The following is a 20989-nucleotide window of genomic DNA, read 5'->3' as shown; positions in this document are numbered from 1 at the left end:
TGTCCCTCAGTGGAGTGCCCTCTGTGATGCGGAAACTGCCTATACAAGGTAACTCATCTCCCTTCCAGGTAGCAGGCTGAGGGAGACTGGATTATCTAGGGTTTCAAAGACCAGTCCCCTGCCTCAAGATGGAACCACTCTGAAGGGCAATCCAGTTCCAGAACTACCAATGGGATTGGCTGAAGCTTCAAATGCAACTGCATTGATGGGTAGCTTCTCCTCTCAGTTCTGTTTCCTCATTTCCTCACACATGTAGCCCCAGGGAATACTCCAGCAACTGTTCTGCATGCAACTTTCCACTTCAGAGTCAATTTCCAGGATATGCAATCTAAGATAGTATCCTCATACAGGCTTCCAACAAGCTTCAAGGGAGTGTTTAAAGTATTATTTTTTTTTTTTTACTCCATTTCAGTTGCCTCAAATATTTGTTAAATAAGGATACAGACCATTTGAAATTTAAAACTATTTGCTTATACACAGTTTTCTTATGCTTTGTTTTGGTTTTGGTAGGTGTTTAATAGAGTTCATATTCAGTGAAATAAAAATCACATTATAAATTCACAACTAAATACTAATTGGCTTTATGGAGAAGCAGAAATGATAAAAGCTCCATCATCAACATCATGGATGTTGGCTTTGAATTATTAGGAAGCAAATGAATGTGCTCTTAATAGAGGAGGAGCTAGCTTACAGAGTTCTAGGCTGGACAGTATTCTGAGCTTTAAAATTCTATTACTTAGATTCAATTTTTTTCACTCTCTGTTATAGTGCTTCCAATAATAAAATGGAAAATATAATTTCTACTCTGGTTATCTCAAAATGTTATTATTAATATAAATTTAATACAGCAAGTGTGATGTTTGAGGGTGTACAACAAAAATAAGACAAAGCAAAACACAATTCATTTTTCCTTAGGCTATGTTCTTACCTTGTGATTATGGTTGTTTGAATAAAGGTAAAGGTGATTAGGAATGAAATAGTAAGAAATCTTAGGAACAGCTCATCAATGGTATTTTGTTTTGTTTTGTTTTACAATAGAACCACAATCCCATTATTATACAATCGCATATACAAATGCATATATCCATAGGCAAAGTATACGCTATGTGCCTTCCTTCAAGACAAAGCAAACACTTCTAAGCCATTGGTAGAGAACTGTTTGTGAGCATTATTATTATTATCTAGTAGTCTAAAAATGTATAATGTAATGATTTGAATATCACCGATGCATTTATAGCCAAGTATTTACCAATCAACATAAATTGCTGGGTGCCATATTAAAGAGGAAGATGAAACTGCTGAGAAATTGCTGAGTGTTCCTACTTAACTGTGTTCAAACTTTCAGTCTCTTCATACCTGAAGAAACCAGGAGTAAAGCTTTGTTCTTCCTTAGCTAATTGTAGGCTTGCAACATTCATGCTATTATTCCAAAAAGAAAGAGCTAGTCTGCTTTCAGTTCTGTTATTCAGGTATAATACCTAACATTCTTGTGGAAAAATATGTCTGGAAAAACTTGAGACTATTTGTAGCTTTTACCCAGCATTCCCTATGTTTGATTCTGTGGACAGGAAATCAGGTATGGGCTAAAGCTTCAAAAGCCTGTGCACTGATTCTCACATGGAAATCATGTATTTGTACCCTCCTGTCTTAATGATTCTCTTTGGCCTGTTTTATAGTTACAGACCTAGTCTAAATTGGTATTGCAAAACTGGTAACAACAGCTGTATCTCATATTCTTGCTAGTAATTACAATACTGAAATTTCTTCTAGCCAACCCTTAGTACAATTCTGGCCATGACAATTAGTGATGGAATTTCTAAAGTAAACAAACACATATATTCACTTAGATCAGAGTTTTCCAAAGATTTTTTCCTCCTGAAACTCTTATTCTTTGAAGTATTCTGTGCAATACAATTCATTTGCAAGTAAATTTGGGAATTCTTGAAAATTCTCAATGCAAATAACATCCTATAGGCTCTGAGAAGGGCTGAAATATAGACCCTATACTTACTACTTAACTGATCGCAGAGTACTGCATTACACAAAATGTATCATCCCTGTCCCTGCTCCCCCCCTTCCCAATTCCACCCCGAGAACTAGAAAATACTATTGTAAATACTTAAAACTTTACCATTGGGTCAAGTCTCTACATGAAAGAAAGACAAACCCAACTATATAGTTGGTCCTACCTCATAGAAATGAATTCACCAACCTATCCTTCATCAATATATAATTTGCCAACTATATGAAAATTTTGTCACATTTATGAAATCTTTTTTGTATCTACTCTAGTAACTGTATCTCCCGAGACGAGTATTTTTTTAAGATTCTCCTATGAGGCAAAACAATTGCTTTTAATCTTATGAACACTATAGCTCTTTTAATTATGTTTCTCTCTTTGTTTAGGTACTAAGACAAGTACATCCAAATCTGTGAATTATACAGTGTATTTCCATGTACTAACTTTGTTTCTGACATCTTTGTTTTCTTTTTTTACTGATAATTTCCCATTAGTCCCACTCCCTAAATTATTTACTTGTATCTTTTCTAGGCAACCTCAAATCCTTTGTGAAATGAGGCAAACTCTCAGTTCATTGATTTCTTTCTTCATCTATTCTACAAGTATCGAATAAATCCCTCAGAGGTATTCCTGTGCTAGCAGTGGATAAAAAGCAGTGACTAAAACCAGGTCCTGTTCTCATCCAGCTTACACACCAGATGGGAAAGATACATAATAAGTCAAATAAAACAAGACATAGATTTGTAATTACAAATTATGAAGAAGGAATTGAAGAGGAAAGGAGGCACTGGTGATCTAATGAGAAAGAAGATACACTTGACCTTCGACATCTTGTCACTTAAGATCTGTGAGGGAAGGTTACTGAAACCAAACCCGAAATAATACAATAAAGAGTCAGATCATTGTGGTCAATAGGTTAGTTTCTATTTTAAGGGTTAGTGATAAGACTTGATTTATATTTTTAAAAGACCATTCTGGCCGTGGTGCAGAGAACAGGTTGGAAAGGAGTGAGTGTAGAAGCAGGGCAGCCAGTTAGGGGGTGTATGGACTGAATGTTTATGCCCCCTCAAAATTCTTACGTTGTAATTCTACCCCCCAGTGTGATGGTATTAGGAGGTGGGACTTTGGGAGGTGATCAGGTGATGAGGTGCAGCCCCCATGAATAGGATTAGTGCTCTTATAAAAGAGACATCAGAGAGCTCCCTTCCTCGTTCCATCATGTGAGGACACAATGAGAAGACAATCGTCTATGAACCAGGAAGCTGGCTCTCATCAGACACTGAACCTGCCGGCGCCTTGACCTTGGACTTCCAGCCTCCAGCACTGTGAGAAATAAATGTGTGTTGTTTAAGCCACCCAGTCTATGGTATTTCTGTTATAGTAGGCTTCATGGACTAAGATGGGGTTCCTGCAATAGTCCCCCAAGAGAGGAGAGTGACTGGGCCAGGGCACTGGCAGTGCAGATGGAAAGAAGGAGACAGATCCCATATAGTCTACAGAAGTAGAATTTACTAAGTTTACTAATGCACTGGATATATGGCCTGTTGAAAGAGAGAAATCAAAGGATTTCTAGGTTTCCAGCTTAAGCAACAAGAGGGAGAATGATGTAACTGGGAGAAGAACAGGTTTTAGGGTGGAGGTTGGTGGCAGCAATGACTTGTTTTGGGCATGTTAAGCCCAAAATGCTCAGGGGAGATAATGAACTGAAGATGTACATTTGGGAGTAGTTAGTGTAGACGGTGTTTAAAGCCATGGGAGGAGATGGGATTGCCTAGAGACAGAGTGGAGGTAGAAACCAAGGAGGCAAAGTGGATGAGGAAGATGATCTGCTGACCAGAATGATCTAACAGATGAAAGAGGAAGGAGAGTTTGACGGTCTAGGAAAGAGCAGGGATGACTGAAGGAGTGAGTCCTTGGGAAAATGAGAAAGGGCTAATGTAAACTTAAGGTAAATTTTTTTTTTCCTGAGTCAGAACATATTGAATTCACCCGAAAAACATTTTTTTTGGTGTTAACAGCAGTCAAGCCTCATTTTTTCTTAAACAACTTTATGCATCCACCTCTTTTGGAATAAAACTCTTTAGAGCACATCAGTATGTGGGAAAGTCAATGTGTGAAAGCAGCTGAAAATATAAAAAGCACATCTAAATCTTACCTAATTTCTATCACATTGACCACAGAAGACAATCCAGATGTCCCTTTCTCTCAAGCACACAATCGCCCCCCACCCACATCCACACTTTAAAAAGACGACATTAACTCTCATTTTATCAAGATCATGGTCAAGGCCTCATTATATGAAATTCCTCAACTTTCTCTTTCCACTTACTTCTCTCTGTCCTTGCCCACCCTCTCTTCTTCCCCACAGTCAGAGAAAAAGACATGCTCATCCCTCTTTCCTATAACAGTTTATTTCAGATCCAACTTCCTCCTGTCTTCTTGAGAATCATCTCCCCACCCTTACATCTTTGACTTCTTTACCAGTGTGAGTTCCTCAGACTATAAATATGCTCCAGTGTGCTCCTTCCAAATAAGATCCTTGTCACAAATATGTCACTCCCCTCCAGTAATCCAATCTTTTTCATTTGGTTACATAACATCTGCAAAAACTAGTTTTACACCCAGCTGCTTATCATCCAGCCAGTAGAGCCTTTGCTCTTATTGGAAGTGTTTATTTCAAGGTTACTTTTGACTTCATTACCACAATGCCAAATATATATAATTTGTCGTCCTCACTCTTTATGACCTCTCAGTGACATTTGACAATGCCTATGTATGACACTCTTATCTAGAATTTCACAACACTTCAATTTCCTGGTTCTCCTCTTAGTTTTCTGATGAATTTTTTGGTTTCTTTCTCTCATGGATTGACACAATTCAGAAGAGTCTATTCAGAACACGTTAGTTTTTCCCATTTCTCTCAGTGAACCTTATTCACCCTCATCACTTCAAAGAAGATGAGTTGGAAAGCTATGTTTCTAGTATTGATCTGTCTCATGAACTCCAAACTGGCTGCACAATCTCCCACAAGTAATGATGTGCTGGCTAATGTTTAACCACTCTTTCTCAGTGGAAAAAATGGGCCCGTTTCCATGGTGTTAATATTCCCACTTTGGTCAATGTCAAGCTACCAATGTGACATCACTGAACATGGACCTGGGAAGAAAAGTGTCCAGTCAGCTCTTTCAAGCCTGTGCAGGTGGGCTCCAAAATACCATCACATTATAAGCCCTTCAAATTCAATACACAAAAACGGAATTCATCATCTATCCATATTGGTAGATGTAGAATCTAGATTCTACTCTAAGTAGACTCTACTTCCAGAGATTATAAATAAGCATTAAGAAACCCTTCTTTCTTATTGGCTAAGGGATTCAGTCCTACATATTTAGCAGCCATTTAGGTAAGTGAGCTTGCTCAAAGGGAGGAACATGTCCCATCAGGTAATTCATTTACATAGAGCTGCTGCCAGCACTGGCTAACTTACTATACATGATAATTTTTAGAGGCGTGGAGGGTTAAATAATTTATGCTAATATTATCAATTATTTGTTTTCCTTTAAATTTTAAAATCCCTATTTTATGATATAATTATGTTGTTTCATGTGGGGAAGACAGTTGAATTACACAATATTTCTTATTCTGGGGAGAGTAGGAAGAACTGTATACATTAAAACACATACGCACACACACATACCAACTTTGTTTAATGGAGTCTTTTACCCACCACCTGGATTTCTCATCAGGAAACCTATAATTCTACTATATGTACCTTCTAGGTGCCATATGTTGTAATTATATAGAGAGCCAAGTGTTGCTCTAATTAGATCATTTGGCAAAAGGGATTTAGAAACACCATGATGGATATTTACTAGTAGAGATCTAATTAACTCTGGCATATCTGTGACTGAAATATGAGGATAAAACTATACAACAGAAATATAGGGTTAACCACAGTGTATGATCCTAGACCTTCAATATTTACATAGCATCTACACATCTGAGCAGTCTAGCAGATTTTATTTCTAGAGATGACAAAGTTAGGAGGAGCCCAAATTATCTGCCTTGTGTCTACTGAGAAGGCACAAACACTGCATGTCTGGTTTTAATATCCAGTCACATCACTTCAGTTCTAATTGCTCTTAATTACATGCCACTTTGGTTTGAATATTTTCATGATCACTTAAATCCATTTGACGCTACAGAGCTATTTTCTCTGAACAAAGGCACTGCTGAGGTAGTTCAAGGATTTAATTTACCTCTTCTCCAAGGGACTTAGATGGTTCTAACCCAGTCCTGAAATCAGACCATGCCTCCTTTCTCCCAGGAAACTATAAAGCCATAGATCTGAAGGCTGTCAACTTATTATTAAAATATAAAACAACAGTGAAAGCTTCTTCTGGCCAGTCACCTTATCCATATTAAAGGCACCAACAATATTCCACTGTTTTAAAAGAGAGGTAATGAAAGCAGTGCTTTAGTTTTACTAATAATTTATTAACTTATCACCAGATTTCATGTACTCTTTGCAGTAGAGAGAAGCATCTAATGCTTGTTCCTTCTTTTAGCAAAGCTGGTAAAGACATGGCCTCTGGCATAAGTGATACTTGGATTTGAATCCCAGCTCTAAAACTACCATTGAGCTTTGTATCCAATAAATACCCTCTTTGAGCCTAGGTTTTCTTATCTAAAATGTAGGATTAACAAAAGCACTGATCTCATGATGCTTTTCTGAGGACTAAAAGAGAACACATATGAAGTGTTTAGCAGAGGGTATCATAAACACTGAAAAAAAGCTAGGTATTGTTGTTGCTAGTACTATTATTAACAAATGGGATAAAAATGATGGCCACAAGATAACCAAAAAATACATGAAAAGAGACAAAATAATAATTATCCTGAATCCCCAAGGATTTCCAAAGACTTATTAATGAATGCACTAGTGACACAAAGGGAGATCAAAGTCTCATTTTGGCTTACTAGCTACAGATTTCTTTTTTTTTTCAAAGAGATCTTTTTTTTTTAAGATTTTATTTATTTATTTGAGAGAGAGAGAGAATGAGAGATAGAGAGCACGAGAGGGAAGAGGGTCAGAGGGAGAAGCAGACTCCCCGCTGAGCAGGGAGCCGGATGCGGGACTCGATCCCAGGACTCCAGGATCATGACCTGAGCCGAAGGCAGTCGCTTAACCAACTGAGCCACCCAGGTGCCCTAGCTATAGATTTCTGAGCTTTTTCAGAGCTAAGCTGAATCACAGTGTTTCTGTCACTATTATTTTATATTCAACAACATTATTTTGTAATGTTAATCATCTCTTGTTAAGAATCTGAAGCATCTCCCTATTGATTCTTCTTTCATTTCTTCCGTCTCAAGTCTACAGATACCAAGTCTTCCACCTGGCTGGATCCCTCTTAACTCATTTCTTTACAAGTCTATCACTTCATCTTGCTTAAACTCACTTCCTGTTCGAAGCCAATTCTGCCAGACTCTGCCTGACTCTGAGAGTCTCTTCCCTGTGTGTTCCCTAAGCACTGCTGTGCACTTCTGTTTGGGTTCTGTTATGTTAACTCAAACTTGACTGATGGTTTCCAAATTGTTTCATGTGTATATATATTGTCACAATAGCTGAATTTTATAAAACTCTAGGAAGCAAGTCATGATTGCTATCTTCTCTCCTCCTTCAACTGCACTAGACTTTTATAATTTTTACAATCATGAAATTAAAATGAAAACCCTTATGTAAAACAGTCTATGTAAAGCACAGATTCTCAACCGGGAATGAAGATTGCCTATCACTTCATTCTTTTACTAGTTTTCCAGAAATTCTGGGAAAAGGTTCAGGTTTGTACTTTACTCTCCATTCCAACATCCTTCACCCCTTTAAACCTACCCCTACTCTGATTTCTCCAGGGAGTTCAAGGTTTTGGGGGCATGAAAAGAAGTTCTCCCAGCATAAGTTGGGACCCACTGCTCTAGAGAAAGAAGGGAGAGCATTCAGGCCTCCAACCAAATTTATTTCCATATTATTTTGCATTAGAAGGGCCCAGTGGAAATCACAATTCAATCAAAAGATTAAATATGATCTCACTCATATGTGGAATTTAAGAAAAAAAATAGATGAACATATGGGAAGGGGGAGAAGAAAAAGTGGAGGGGGGAAATGAACCCTAAGAGACTCTTAATGATAGAGAACAAACTGAGGGTTGATGGAGGGAGGTTGGTGGGGGATGGGCTAGATGAGTGATGGGTATTAAAGAGGGCACTTGTGATGAGCACTGGGTGTTGTAAGTGATGAATCATTGAATTCTACTCCAGAAACCAATATTGCACTGTATGTTCACTAACTAAAATTAAAAAAAAAAAAAAGTTAAGTCACAAAGGATGAGTAAAAGGCATGGCAAACCAAAATAAAAATAATAAAAATAACTAAGTCAAGGGAAGGTCTTAGGTCCTATTGCTAGGAAGATGTTTTACTTGTTTTTATTTTTTTAAAAGATTTATTTATTTCAGGGTGGGAGGAGGAGCAGTGGGAGAGGGAGAGTGAAACTCAAGCAGACTCTGGGCTGAGTGCAGAGCCCCTCATGGGGCTCAATCTCATGACCCATGAGATCACAACCTGAGCCAAAACCAAGAGTCAGGTGCTTCGCCGACTGTGCCACCCAGGTGTCCCTAGGAAACTGTCTTAATACCCAGCATTGTTAGCAATCTGCCATGAGTTGGTTTGGGGGTTGGTATACTTTTCTGTAACAGGCCAGAAAGTAAATATTTTCAGCTTTGTAGGCCAGGCAGTCTCTGTTGCAAGTGTTCAACCCTACCCTTAGAGTGCAAAAACAGCCTAGACAATTTGTAAATGAATGATATGGCCATGTCCAATAGAACTTTATATGTGGACACTGAAATTTGAATTTCATCTAATTTTCATGTGTCACAAAATGCTATTTTTCTTTTGATTTATTTCCTAGCATTTAAAAATGGAAAGCCATTCTCAGCTTGCAGGCTGTGCAAACACAGGTGGCAGGCTGGATTTTGGCTTGTGGGCTATAGTTTGTCAAGTCCTGGATAAGAGCATTTCAGGCAAGAGAACAGCATGTTTGAAGGCTTTGTTGTAGGGCGAGTCAAGCCATTTGAAGAGGTATGAGGAGGTCCACGAGGCTCAAGAAGTAAGATGGAAGGCAAGTAAGTGATAAAGCAGGAAGAAGAGTGAGCCCAGGCCGGACCAGTGGAGGGGGGTCTCGCTGGTCACATGATGGGCTGTCTGTACTGAGGTCGATGGGAAGCTACTGATATAGCATCACACCTGGCTGTGCATTAGAATCACCTGGGAAATGTAAAGACAAATTCATGTTCCTGGGTCTCATCTCAGAATTCCTTAGAAAGAATGTTTGGGGAAGAAGAGTGGGATTCTCATTTTTAAATGTACCTTTGTTGGTTCTGCAGCAGTCAGCTTAGCCCTGGTCTGCAGATCTGAATTTGGAAACTACCTCTGGATCTCCACTTTAGGGATGCAGAAACACTGCCTTAGGAAGGTCAAGTGATTTCCTAGATGGGTGCACAGTAAATCACAACACGTGCTATCCGAGTATACACACTGAACTCAACTGATCAAGGACAGGCAACAATAGGAAGTGTGGAGACCCATGCCAAAATAATTCCCTAACTCTGTGTGCTCCTCAATGAAGTGCAAACTCCTCAGATTGCCATGCAATACATTTTGAAGCCTGATTCCAAGAAAATTTCCAGCCTTCTCTCCCTCTGCTCATTCATCTCTATTTTCCTTTGGATATGTTTCATTCTTGCTGTTCCTTCCACTTAAATATTCCACCACCACCTTCTCCACCAGTCTCCCCCAAACACTGGATGATTTTGGATGGTTTATACATAAACATTGAGTATTTAGAGTATTTTAGGTATACTATCAGAAGCTGGGGGTACTCAAACACACATGTGCTCAAACACACCTTTCCTCATAGCCCCTTCAGCCTATTATGGGAAATGAACATTAATGAAATAATCATACTCATAAATATAAAATTTATAACTTTAAAAGAAAAAAGAAAAAAAGGAAGGAGGGAAGATTAAAGAAGGAAGAAAGTCCATAGTCTCAACACCCAGGGAAACCACTGCTGACATTTTGGTAAAATTCCTTCCAGGCTTTTTCCTATGCATATACATAAAACTACCTATATGTGTATGTGTGTTGAAGACTATAGAATGATATCTTATATACTGTTCAAAAATAAAATTTATAACTGTAATAAGATGAAAGGTCTCTATCCTTTAAACCACTGTAGAAATTGCATCCCTTTTTTTATGACACCTGTAGAACCAAAATTTAAATTTGGTTATGTTCATAATCTCAAATATGTCTTGTACAGAGGAACTGTGTGATGAATGTTTATTGGATTGAATTTATCAGAGATGTGATACAGGAAGTCGCATCTTGTGGAAGATATGAGTGAGGGCTGATTCCAAATAAACCAGTTAAGGGGTTAGTTTAATAGTTGCAAAGTCCATACAAGAGATAATAAGGATAGAAACGAGTACAGGGACAGAGGATTGACTACCAAAAAGAGGATTAATGTGAGAGACACCTGGAAAAAAACCTTTTTTTTTATCAAGTGTTGCCTTTACGTTGGGGACCTTATTTCAGATACTTCCACATAAAAATTCAGTTCTCTTCTAAGCATGTCTTGAGGCATAACCAATACCATGACCACATGAATCAAACACTTAGTAGTAGTCCCTTTCCTAGAGGAAAGTTCTAGGTCTGAATTTGGAGAGCAGAATAAGCTCTATTTCCATAACTGCACATGCAAAATTAAAATGATATAGTACTACCAATAAGCAAGGGAACAGTTTCTATCTAGAGCAATGATGCTCATGTTGCTTTGATGTTGTTTTGCCTCCAAGGCAGGATTTCCATTATTATGGAGATGAACTGCCTCTAATTATTGCAATAACATAATTGTTCCCCAGGGCAGAATTCCTAACATCAGAGCTATATAGCTCTGCAGCAACTGTAAGAGATATCCTGAGTGCAGGTTTCTCATTAAAAGCACATATATAGACACTGTGCTTCCAGAAGAGAAACGGAATGCCTGAAGCAATAAACTCTCCTTTCCACACTAGGATTCGATCGGCCTTTTGGGCAAATACCTGCCATCACATTTGCTCTGCATCCCGGACTGCCAGAGTCTTCAGACCAGGCTTTCACACTTTATATACAGCATGGAGTTTTGTAGCCCTGTGCTGGGATTTGCCTCCATGTATTATATGAATTTCAACTCTTCCAAAGGCCTTTGGGAGAAGAGGCATATTAGGGCCATGATCTAATTTCACCTCAGAGGCAGACTTCAGTGTCTCTAGGCAAGAAACATGAATATGAATTTTATTCCTATTTGGGTTGAATATTCTCATGGAATGCTAGACTTGCTCTGATTAGACTGTGGGGATCAGGCAAACCTAAACATATATTACAGTCTGTGAAGAAATGCCTAAGAATATAGGTGTTTATACTGTCTTCAAAAGTGGTCCACAGTGGCCTGAAAGTGTTCTGTCCAAGGTGATGTCAAAGCTCCTAAACCCACTGGTCATCTCCGAGCTGTTATTTGGTTGGATATCTTGAAGGCACAAAATGCATGTTCCTTCTTGAACCTTTCTGTTCCCTTGGTTTCTGTTTGTTACATGCCCCTATTTGTTTTTCTCGCCTTTGGGTCTGCTTTCTTAATCCTTCCATCAGGCTCTGCTTCCACCATTCTGTGTATGTGGTTGCCTGATTCACAGATGCTCTTATTTGACAAAACTCTGTCTGGGTGAATTTACCAACTCCATGACTTCCTATCTACTGGCGATATGTAGGTCTCATTGTTCTCCTGAACTCAGACCTATATTTCAACTTCCTATTGGACGCATTTACTGAGCACTTACTCTATACTGGGCATTGTCCTAGATGTTACTATTATAGAAGGGAACAAAATATACTCAAAGGGCCCAAAGTCACCACAGGAAGAAGAGAGAGGCCCAAGAGGAGGTCAGAGTTATGTGATGTGGGAAGGCTCAACTTGATTCATCTTTGTTGGCTTTGAGGATGGAGGAAGGGTGCCATGAGCCGAGAGACATAGGTTGCCTCCGGAAAGCTGGAAATAGATTCCTATCTAGAGTCTCCAGAAGGAACACATGATTTTAGCCTAATGAGACCCATTTCAGGGTTTTGATCTCCAGGCCTGTAAGATACTGTATTGTTTAAGTCAAATGCAACAAAAATACACATGTGCAAGCATACACACACACACACACACACACACACGTATGTGCGCACCTGCACAAATTTTTGTTCTTGTGGAATTTACATTCTGATTGGGTGGAGGGTGGGGAATTCATGAATATGTAGTATGTTAGATGGTGATAAGAACTATGGAGAATATAAAGCAGGTAAAGAGGATGGGAATTTGACAATTTTAGACAGGTTAGTGGGAAAAATCTTTGCTGAGTAGGTGATACTTAAATGGGAATTCCTATTTGAATGTGACACCTCCACTTGCAGGCACTTCAAATTCAACATGTTAATATTAATCTCTTTATTTTCTCCTCTCAAACTTGCTCTCTCTGTAGTCACTACTTTGGCAATTGGCACTACTGGGCACAGCTGCTCACGTTAGAATCCTAGGAGTCATTTTTACCCGCCCCCCCTTTCTTTATACAATCTCTCTACTTACTACGTCATTAAGTTTTTTTAAATTTTACACTCTAAAAGCCCATTGGTCTTCCTTCCTTTACTCTCAAGAGACTGAAATCATCATTCTTTTCATTTCCATCCCAGACTATTGCCTGCAGTTGGTCTCTCTGCTTCTCCAATCTCTCTCCACTCTGATTCTTTTCCAAGTTGCAGGCAGAGCAATCCCTTCATAGTACTTGTACGATGGTGCACTCCTTGCAAAAAATCCTTCAGTTCTCTCCAGGGTCTTCTAGTTAAAGTCTAAACTCTGCAGACATAAAATTCAAGGCCTCCACAATCTACTGTTGGCCTACATTTTTTCAGTTTTCCTTCTCAGTATATCACCTTTATGACATATGCCCTAGGATTACTGAAAAACATATTGTTATTTTGCTACCGGGCCCCTGCACTAGTCTATGAGCATCTTGAGGGCTGGGTTTATGTCTCCTCTTTCTCTCTATCTCTAGCACCAAGCAGAGGGCCTAGCATATAGCAAGTATCTGATGCATTCTTCATTCATTGAACAAAATTGGAGTTGGCTAGTTTGCCAGATGAGTCAGGCCGCTGTTCTGAAACCATGCCTGTGACATGCAAGCTGTAAGTTTGAGATTCTTTCCAGCCACATTCAGTGGCATATCTATATTGGTGATTGTCAATTAGCTTGACATAATCTATTAGCCTAATGTCTAAAAGGGGGGAGAAAAAATCTCAAGCATGAGTAAGACTAAAAAGTCTTTATTTACACAATGTTAACTGGAGTAACATTTCACTCATTTCTTCAGCTTCAGTGAGAAGTAAAATTATTTCCTCTAAGTGAATTTTCCAGTTAACTAGACTTACTCTTTGAAGCACTAAGATAATTTTTAAAAATAACTTTTGGGAGTGAGTGGTCTTTCTATGATGTATTATATACACTTGCCTGTCTTACTAATCTAAGCTCACCGAAGATAATTTTTCCTGTTTAGAGACATGAATCATATAACAGTAATTATCATACTTTGCTACAGAGATAATATAAAGCTATTTGTTCCCTTTATTAATACCACTTTTAATTCTAGGTGGCATACTTTTAGAAAGACAAATAAATGATCAGGGTAGTGAGAGGATGTGAAAATAATGTCGTATGAACAATATCAGGGACATTGAGGCTTGGAAAAGAACTGAAAGAGGGCATGACCACAGGCTGCCAGTCTATATAAAGGGAAGGGTTGGGGGGGTGGAGAAAAATCAGATTTGTCAGCATAACTTCAGAAAGTGAAACAAAACACAATGACTGAAAGTTACAAGGATATAGGTTATGAAGAAAAAAAAATCTTCTAACAGTTAGGTCTCCAACATTAGATGTAGCCAGGGAAGGATAAGGGTCTAGCCATTGTTGGGAACTCCTGTCCTGGAATGGAAGGTGGGCTTGGGCTCCGGGACGACAGTAGGAATCTGGCATTGTTGTCTGTCAAGCATTCATTTACTCTTGTTCTGGTAGTAAGGCCTTAAATTTCTTTGGGGAAACCCTTCTCAGTCTATGTGGTTTGAAGTAGAGCTTCCCCATGTGCCCTCTGAGGATCGGTGACTTATGTTCTCCTACACAGGGCATCACAACATATTTGGTTCAGGGGAGAACACTGACCAATGCAGGCTTATTCAATTATTGGAAAATCTATGCTGGAATTGTTATGAGAAGCTAGAAAAGAAGGCAGCTTGGGCCTGCCAATAGCCATCCTAGCGCCAGGAAAGGAGAGCCCATCAGAAGATGGAGTCAACACAGAAGGCAGGGCTGGTGAGAGACAGAGTGCAACAGAGTCCTGATGCCACTGCGTGAGCTCCTGAGCCTTGCCACACCTTCAGTCAGTCCATCCCTGCCCTTCTCAAACATGTGAGCCAAAGTACTGAAGCCAGTCTTGAGTTAGGTTTCTGTCACTTAACACCAAAAGAGCCCATCCTAGTTGAAACATGGTTTTAGACTCCTTACAATTCTAGGATCCTAGGTTTTATCAATGGTTCTGCTACTTTTGTACTTTGATGTTTTGTTTCTAATAGATCAACTTCAATCTCATCTGCTCCAAATGTCTTCCATCTAGAAACTAAAAGTAAACAAAATTATCATTCTTATTCAGTTAGTACCCTTAATTGCTCACTTAATCCACATAATTTTGCTGCTTTGATGGTGACAATAGGTGTTTCCTGACAACTCAAGGACTTGGGCTTTGTGACAGGTCATACCTGTTTTAAATATCTGATATTGCCTACACTCTGGTAGCTGGAAATGTGCACAAGAGAAAAACAAATGTTTTATGTACACAATTTCAAAGCTATAAAAGTCAAAAATTAAATCTTTCATTTAGATGCTTTGTATAGAGAAGGCTACCTGAATATGCTTTAAATTTCTAAAGGCATGACAAACCAAAATAAGTATGTACAAACATATTTTTAAATAGTTTACATGTTAACATTAAACCAGTCTTTCTCAGTCTATATCCACCTGGATAACTACAATATCACCATATGATTAAATAAGATAAAAACTTGCTTCATATACTTTTATTGTAAATTGGTTTGTAGGCAGGTGTTTAGTTAAAAAAGAAATTAAAAATCATGTACTAAGTCATGTTTGGCAAAGTAGGTCAAAACATAGACTCTAGGAAGAACATTACTTAAAAGGGGTGTTTGATCATAAAGTTTTGTTTCATCAAAACACTGTTTATACCAGTATTAAGATATTAATAACTTTTTATTCAAAGGTTAAAGGTTTGCCCTTTGATTCTTAAGATTCCACATCTCAAAAAATAATTAGGGCTAATAAGTCAGTATATTAGAAACTATAACTCAGCACTGGGCACAAAGAGGTTTGCCTTTTGTGTTGGTCTAAAAATGTCAGTCTTTTCCTAAAATAGGAGTTCTAAAATTTTTCACTCATGAATTGTTTTGCTCACTTATCCACTTAATTGTCTTTCTCCTTTACTAGAAAAAAAAAAGGAGAAAAATGGCAAAATTTCTTCTCTGCCAGTGAGAAAATATTAAAATCTTTCCTATTTTTCACACTTTTCAGAAATTATGATATCTACAACTGAGTTTATATCTTTCTCAGAAATTAAAATCCAGTGACTCACAGAGTAAACTTGGTCTATGGGTGTATGACCCATGTTGTAATAACATTAGAATTAAACAAAAAATGAGTTGCTGACATTTAAAAATTAAGAGAGTTCAAATAAAAGCCCAGATTTCTAGCTTCTCTTGAAGAATGAAAAGATAGGAGGCACCATATGGACATGGCAGCAATAATGCTAGAATTGAGTGGCAGGTGTCTCTCTTGGACGAGGTACACCATCATTCCCCTTTATATTACACCTGGCCAGCTTTGGGACTCATTTAAATTATCCAGATCAGTCTTAATACAATCTGAGTGAGGTAGAAAGAAGGAGCAGAGCTGCGAGAACACAGCACCCATGTGGAGAAGGAAGAGCTAATACTGATAGTTTGGGTCATGCCTGGTGACTCTGGTGGTGGACGTGATAAATAGCAAGGCCAGGATAATGATGGGAGTTTTCTCAGTTTAAATACATCGTCAGTGCCATATAAACGCTGAAGCAATATGTGAACCCTATTAATCAAATCAGTAGGAGAAAGAATGAAAACTGGAGAGAGACAAGTTTTGTGGTAAGTCAAGTGGTAGAAACGATCAATGAAATTCACTTACTACATAGAGTTCTTGATATTGATATACCACTTTCCCAAAGGTAATTTAATCAGTCTGTAACAATGGTTAAGCTATAGCAGTGGTAAGCAGTCATTAATACTGTTCAAAATATTAGGTTATCTTTTTTCTTTTTTTTTCTTTTTTTCTAGACACATACTAAGATCATATTTCCTTGCTGGAGTGAACTTTTAAAGAGCCATGTGACTTGTTTTGGCCAGTGAAACATGAGTGAAAATGAAATGTTTCATTTCTGGGCAAAAGCTTTAAGTGGCATGTTTGGCCACTCTCTTTTGCTCCTGCAATCCTGATGTTCTGGATGGTGCTACTCTACCAGTCTTGGCTGTTGAGGGTAGCAAAGCCACCCAGAGACCCCTGAGGGCCATGCAGTGTGAATTACAAATAGACTTGTTTTAAATCACTGCAGGTTGTTCGTTACAGTAATGTTACTCCAACTTCATTCATTCATGGATTTTGACATGTCTATTACCTATATAATTTTAAAGTACTTTTTTGTTATATCATTGTTAAATTAAAAATTTACAGTGTACCATTAGTCTAAGCATTACATGTGGTACATACTAGTTATATTTCAATTGTGTTTTAATAAACAAAGTAAATACATAACTATTAAAAGTAATCTTACATACCACCTTCTGGGAAACACTGAGGTAAAATAGGAAATAAACCCTAAGGCTACAAAATAAGAACCTGTGGTCTCAAGCTCCAAGTATGGCTCCAAATTTGAACACCATTCCAATATTCCGTGAAATATACTGCTTCCTTAATATAACAGAAATCAGGAAGGGATATATATTATGAATTTAATATGTGTATAAATACACCATCTATAAACCGTATCAAGTTTGTTTACAAAAATCATTAATAAAGACAACATCATCAGTGCAAGGATCTAATTTACATATGCAAATCCAAAGGTGTACAGGTGTAAAGGGTAGATACGGATACATTTTTACAGGCTTCCACATTGTATCTTTGAGTACTTGACCTTTAGCATCAATTAAAATCATTATGTATACAGTTAGTAAATGCTGTGACATAGACTCGCGCATAATTACCATTTTCCAACAGATTGGGATGGGGGATATTTTATAGGGGTGACAGCCAGGAAAAGGTCTTATAGATACCTGCCATTTGGTGCAATTTGACCTAAAACCCCAAACAACCCACATATATATTTACACTGCATAAAAAGCATGCATTCTAAATGTAATTCACATATAAAAGGAAATAAACAAGTAAAGAGTTTATATGTCGGAAAGAAAAAAACTGTTGTTTCAAAAGGATGTCACTAAAATAATCAAAACTATGTTATATGCAGAATGAGTTTTGGAATTAGCACTACTTAGCCTCAAAAAAAAGGAGAAACTATTGAGACATAATAGCCAATGCCAAATATTTGAGAAGTTGTCATAGCAAAGACACACTGGATTTCTTTGTTTAAGCAAAAAGAAGTAGTGCGGAGAAAAGTGGGTGAATCGGCAAATAAATTTTAGGCTAAAATTAAGGAATTTTTCTAGCTGCTCACCTTTGAGCAGCTCTGACAGTCAACTGGATCATGCAATCTTTCTCTGCAGGGAGGGTTTCGGAGAATCTTAATAACAAGAAGGATTATAGAGACCAGCTAATTTACCACCCCCTTCCAAAACTTCAGGTCTTTGATTAACATGTAGTCCACCAACAGCAGATAGTAAATTCCTCCCTCTAGAACTATTAATAACAGACAAACAAATTATTATAGATTAATCAACTATTAAAAATATCTCAAGATACTACCTTTCATTTTCTCTTAATATGTCCCTTCCTTTCTTCCAGATGTAGACAGGTTTAGGAGAAGCTTTTGGCTTACACTCAATGACAACTTCACCTCCCACTTTGACAAGAGTTACTCTTTTTAAGAGGGTTCTCGAAAAATCTGGACCCACAGCTGCAAGAGAATACAGAAAATAAAATAATTATTATGGAAGAAAAAACCCCCACTAGATCATGCTTTAGCCTCTTTCTTTCCACAGTGTATTTATTGTTGCCTTGGGCATCAAAGGGAAGAAATTAAATTTTTTCTAAAGTAAAAAGGGTAGCACTGTATGTTTTGATGTGTTTATTAAAAATTGAGGTATAATTTATATGTGGTAAAATGCACCAGTTTCAAGTGTACAGCTGATGAATTGGACATACCATACTATGAAGATCAAGGTATAGAACATTCCATCACTCTACTGAGGGACTATTAAAAATTATTTCACATTCAAATGAATAAAAATTTTAAAATTTCAGGGAAGCATAAGAAAAGACAAACAAGAAAATCCACAAGGCATTTTTCTGATTATGTAGGTTAAAGCATTTCCTCTTTGATAACAGTTTCTGTCTCTGCTCTGTCCCTTAGCACTCTGTGCATGTCTCCATGACAGAACATGCTGAAATGTCTATATCATCACCCTCTGAGCTTCTCCTTAAAAACAAGGGCTTTGTTCAGCTTTCTATTACTGTTGCCTAATGCAGTGCTTGGCTCATGCAGGATGAACTGGGGCTTGCTCTTAAAAAACTCAATTCCATGCTCGCTATGAGTGTTCTAAAATTCATTTTATAACTCAGGCGGTTATATGAAAATAATGTTAAAGAATTATTGCTTTCCTGAAACAACAGATACATATATGTACCCTCTTGGAAGGAATTTAAAAGACGCCTTTCTAAAAAAAATCTTCATTTTCTTCTGAGTTAATTAAATTAATGTGATCTAGGATCTCTTTTGAGTAGGGATTCATCTCTTAGAATCTCAATTCCACTATATTTAAAATCCCTGACTCCCAGTTTGACCTAATAGAATTTAAGATTTTAGATCACGATGAATGTGAAATTCAAATACCACAAATTACTTAAAGGAGGACAGAAAGTGAGTGTGTATGTATGTGGGTAGGCAGAATGGGAGTCAATTTCTTAATTGCCACCAAACCAGGTACTAGTGATAAAAAAAAAGAAAGAAAAATAAGCTTCAGTGAAAGCAGGTTTAATTTTTATTAAGTGCTTTTGTTGTGGAAATATTTTCAGTAATTGTTTAGAAAGAAATAAAAGTGGGAAGGTTACTTTTTAAAGGGGTGATGCAATGTATGACTGGAACTGGTTTTACTATGCGAATATGAAATTAAGTAGTTTAGTAGGCAATTGATATCTTGATCCGTGTGCCTTGGATTCGTGAGGGGAGTCTACAGTTCAGAGCATAATTCTATAATGATAAGTGCAATTAATAAGTAACATGCAAGTTGTTACAGATGTTTCTGCTGTAATGAAATAAATGTATTCCTAGTATGATCTGCAAAATCACGTAATAAAAATTATAGGATTATGAGAAAGATAGGGTCAGGACAGACCTACTCAATATTTATGTAACACCACACTAAAAAAAAAAACAAAACACCCGATCACCCCTTGAATAAATATATTAGCATGATTAAAAAGACAAGTGAAATTCCTAATAAATACTACAAAAAATACAGGACGTGTGCATGTGAAGACAGCTAGACTAAAGATAAGGACGAGTTGAGACTGCTAAACTCAAGCAAACAAGTAAAACAGGGAAGACTTTGAAACAAAATAAAATCTGCAGAAAGACTCAAGAGAACCATGCTATCAGTACTGTCATGTTACATGGTCAGACTAAGCCAAGAGGAAGAATGTAGGTGAGGGGAATGGTGGCAACATAGTTTTGCCTCAGATACTGTGGTGATCTGAGTTAGTGGGCTCTGTGATTGCTGCCATGTGTGAAATACATGAACAAAGCCAACATCTATGTTCTACTCGTGTTATTCCCCCATTGACCACTCCTATACATGTTAATGTGCAAAACAGAAAGGTTTCTGTAGCACAACAGACTCATTCTCATCTTAGGTAAACACCTGAAAATTGACACATTAATGTAAAAAAATCAAATTTCTATAAGTTTTTGAAAGAGTATTTTGTGAAAGAGTTACAAATCTGTATCATATAAAAATCCCTTCTTAAAACTGTATCTTTCTACACACACATTTTTATCACTTTAGGCAGACATTTTTCATCTGTTCAGGAGGAATTCGGCAATTGCATTTGAAATGAGTTTACATAAATCAAACTGTGCACAACACATGGGTGTATTTGTCAAAAAACTATGTATTGCTTTTACGAGATTTGAAATAGCATGATATCAGCCACACAGAAGACAGAAAACACACCTTCCAGTTTCAGAAGCATTTTTACTATACTGTTTGTGTGCATATTATCTTGTGGATATCCTAGCAATAAGAGTGATTTTGAATATCTTTCACTAAAAAAATGGAATTATAAATTCAAATCTTTTCCCTTTTTTTATTTAATTTACTGAATTTACTTCTTTTGTTATTTAACCCTGCAAATCTATCAGCTTCCACATTAAGCTGCAGTGCTTTCTAGGACAAAATTTTCAAACCTTCATCAGTTTGTGAATACTTGACCCATTAATGGTTTTCTTAACATTCTGCCATTTTGTGACCATCTGTTGTACCTAAGATGCCCTTAAGTGTATGGAATGGAGTTTTTT

General features: G+C 37.5%; 1 protein-coding gene across 2 annotated transcripts in view; it reads right to left on the bottom strand.

Moving 5' to 3' along the window:
• CNTN4 (contactin 4) overlaps positions 1-20989 on the bottom strand; it is a 987359-nt gene that overhangs the window by 117154 nt on the left and 849216 nt on the right. For both annotated transcript variants that reach the window (XM_027586928.2, XM_027586926.2), the window contains exon 13: positions 18220-18370. In XM_027586928.2, the coding sequence (XP_027442729.2) occupies positions 18220-18370 (151 nt within the window). The remainder of the gene's footprint in view (positions 1-18219; positions 18371-20989) is intronic.

Source organism: Zalophus californianus, chromosome 1 (assembly GCF_009762305.2).
Source record: "Zalophus californianus isolate mZalCal1 chromosome 1, mZalCal1.pri.v2, whole genome shotgun sequence".
NCBI lineage: Eukaryota > Metazoa > Chordata > Mammalia > Carnivora > Otariidae > Zalophus > Zalophus californianus.
The sequence above is the reverse complement of the archived record's forward strand: the minus strand, read 5'-3'. Positions and strand labels throughout refer to the sequence as shown.